At 40.2% G+C, this 3,204-nt stretch overlaps 1 protein-coding gene across 1 annotated transcript; it reads left to right on the plus strand.

Moving 5' to 3' along the window:
• The first annotated feature begins 531 nt into the window (after positions 1–531).
• On the plus strand, positions 532–1,831 carry LOC117027042 (lysine-rich coiled-coil protein 1-like). Its single transcript, XM_033114471.1, has one exon. It carries the CDS (start codon positions 830–832, stop codon positions 1,592–1,594), a length of 765 nt encoding a protein of 254 aa, XP_032970362.1. The 5' UTR covers positions 532–829; the 3' UTR covers positions 1,595–1,831.
• The last annotated feature ends 1,373 nt before the right edge of the window (positions 1,832–3,204 follow it).

Consider the following 3,204-nt stretch of genomic DNA (forward strand, 5'->3'; position numbering starts at 1 on the left):
AACATGTATTCCCAGTAGAGGGCAGACTTGCTTCTGCTGTCTATAAAAGCAGTGACTCTCCCAAGCTCAGTGCTCCTCTCCGGTGAGGTAACCCTCCGTGTGTGAAGGCATAAAATGATGGGCCTTTTGTGTTGCCTTCATGGGACTTGGGAGGAATGGGGAGCCAACATGAAATATATGATAAGCTCTAGTTACTGCATTTGCTGTGAGTAATAAAGTCTTTGGTCTCTGACCAGAAGCTTCTGCCAGCATCCATGAAATAGGATATAACAGGCTAACTTTTTAGCTTGTAAATAGGGTAAAATTCTAGAACCTGCACAGTTCTTGACAATGATGTAATGCTATTTCTTACAACAGTTTTCATGACCAGGTCTTATATGTTGTGTGTAATACTATACTTATTTTTTCTATTAGATTTATACTGTTACGTCAAAGTGAAACAACATAATTTGCTTAATCAACCCATATTTAGGATTCTTTTCTTCATTTAAAAACAATACATAACTGGACTTCCCCTCCGGAGTCCGGGTCTCCGCCTCCTCCTTCCACCTCGCCTGCTCGGCGGCGGAGGCGGCGTTGGCGGCAGCGGGTGTCCCTGCCTCTCCGCCACCTCCACCTCGGCCTTACCCCAGGCCGGCGGCGTTGGCGGGGAGGGGGACAGTAGTTGTAGACGCCCGCCCCTGCCTCAAAGAAGCTCCCCAGTTGTTGCACAGTCTCACTATTTGGGTAAAGTCTGTGCTAAGAAACTGAAGCAATTAACGGGTGAATATGATCAGATTTCTTCACCAAGTTCTCAGCCTGATAAGGAGAATCCCTTGTTGTCAGCCTAATGAAGCATTCAAAGACATACGACTCTTTTCAAGATGAACTTGAAGATTATATCAAAGTGCAAAAAGCCAGAGGCTTAGAACCAAAGACTTGTTTCAGACAAATGAGAGAGGACTATTTGGAAACCTGGAGGTACAAAGAAGAATTTGATTCCAGACCCAGGTATAGAATGTTTGATCAAAGATTCCCAACTGAAACCATCCAGACCTACTCAAGAACATGCAATATTTCACAAGCAGTGGAAAACCAGTTCCCTCAGTGGCTACCAGCTCATTACAATAGGCAAAGACAAGACTCCCTGAGCTACTGTCAATTCACCAGGGATCGTTTCTCAGAAAAACCAGTACCCCTGAACCTTAGTCAGCAAGAGTATAATTATAGCTCATACAGTGTAGAGCCTGGAGTTTATAAGCACCTCTCCTCAGAAAACACCACCAGTGCCCATCCAGCCGCTCATAAACAGATACATCGGAAGAGAAAAAGGCACGTAGAAGAAGGCAGAGAAAAAACAGAGGAGAAGAGGCCCAAGCATAAGAGGAAAAAAGGTTGGGATAAAACAGATTTAGACAAGAGCCTCCAAAGAAACAAAACAGAGGTAGAAACAGTCAGGATCAGTACAAAAAAGCTTAAGAATCAAAAGGAGAAAAAAAGCCGAGATGTCACCTCTAAGAAAGAGGAACATAAGGGTAGAAAAGAAAAAAAGGAGCAAGGCAAAGAAAGGACAGAGGAGGAAATGCTTTGGGACCAGTCTATCCTTGGATTTTGAAGCTCTTGAGTTGATTCTCCTGAGGATAAATTGAAAAAATAGTTGAGGAGAAGCTTGGTTTTATGATGTCCATGTTCATACCACTTTTCTCGTGTAAACAGGCACTTTAGCTTGTAGCGAAGGCCAAGGGAACAGAAAGTATTTATTTAGTATGCTTGATCTCCAACATGGAAATTACTTTGCCTCATTTTCTAAAAGTATTATTGCATTTTTTATGTAAAATGTAATTTCCTTTAATGAGAGTGGCTTTGCTTTTATTCATCAAAATGCTATAATGATGGAAGTATTTTTCCCTTGTGAAGTCATTTATTTTAAACTGGAGGATTAACAGGCTTTGTAGAATCTATTTCTTGATTGGGTTTGGGGTATTCTTACTCATATATTCATTAGTTTTCTCTATACAACAATTTAGAATTGATTTTTTTTTCCTATATTACATCTGTGTTTTGTTTTTTTGAAATTCTTTGTATTTTCTAGATTAGAAAGTGGAAAACAAAATACATTATAATAAAAATAAGCTTAGGTTACATATAGTTTTAAAAGTTTCAAAGAATCTTTATATAAAATCAGTTTATTTTCTGGAAATGTTTATAATAAAGTATACTGATTTCTAAAAAAAAAATACATAACTTAATTTTAAAATAATTTTTATGATAAATTCTCAAGAATGTATTAAAAGTATTCAATGTAATAAATATTTTCTTCATAAACTTTCATTACTTCCTGAAAGAAAAATATAGTAATAGTAGAAGAAAATCTAGCTCTATGATCATATTTAAGATTAAAAATAATCATAAGTGGAGAATATATTCCCCAGATTGTGTCATGGGTATATGAATCCAGGTATCTTCAGAACAGCTTTTACAGACTTAGAAAGATTTGATTTTACTGTGTAAAATGTTAAGCAACCTAATTCATGAAAGTTATTTACTATTTGTGTTGTTTACCATAAAGCCTTTATTCACATCATTACATGAAGCAGCCTGGGCCTAAGCAGGAGATACAAAGCACCTAATATGTTAGATAGGAGAGGTTTAATAGGAAGAATTATTAACTGTGATAAAAAAGTGACTATAAGATATAAGGCATTTCTATAAGGTTCCCTTGGGTTGAGGGACAGTACCTATGAAAGGACAAACGGTGGAGGGTTCAGACCTGTTGGAGCAGGTGCAGCTCGGTCCACAGATGGCCACAGATGGCAGAGAAATTTGCTGGTTTGCTCGAGCTGGAGCTGGTCTGGAGTTGCTGGATGAGCAATAGACCATCCCGGGGAGTGCAGGCAGATGAGCAGCATCTGTGAAAAGAGTATCCGGCAGGCAAGGACCATGGAGGCTGTGCAGACCCTCCCTGTGGGCCACAGGTGGTTGCATGCAGGCTGGGGTGCGGGGTTCTGGTTGCCCTGCAGAGAGGACTACGCTCAGGTTCTGCCAGGCCGAGGCTGTGACTTGGTGGTGTATTCGATTCATGGTTGGGCAGGCTTCACCATGGGTTTTGATACCACACCCTGGAAGCCTGGCCTCCCCTGGAAACTGCCAGAAAGACTTTTCCTGTGGCCCTCGAGAGCCCCCTACTGATAAAGCTCAATTTCATGCTTGTTTTAAAGGAGAAAT

Source organism: Rhinolophus ferrumequinum, chromosome 9 (genome assembly GCF_004115265.2).
Source record: "Rhinolophus ferrumequinum isolate MPI-CBG mRhiFer1 chromosome 9, mRhiFer1_v1.p, whole genome shotgun sequence".
Classification (NCBI taxonomy): domain Eukaryota; kingdom Metazoa; phylum Chordata; class Mammalia; order Chiroptera; family Rhinolophidae; genus Rhinolophus; species Rhinolophus ferrumequinum.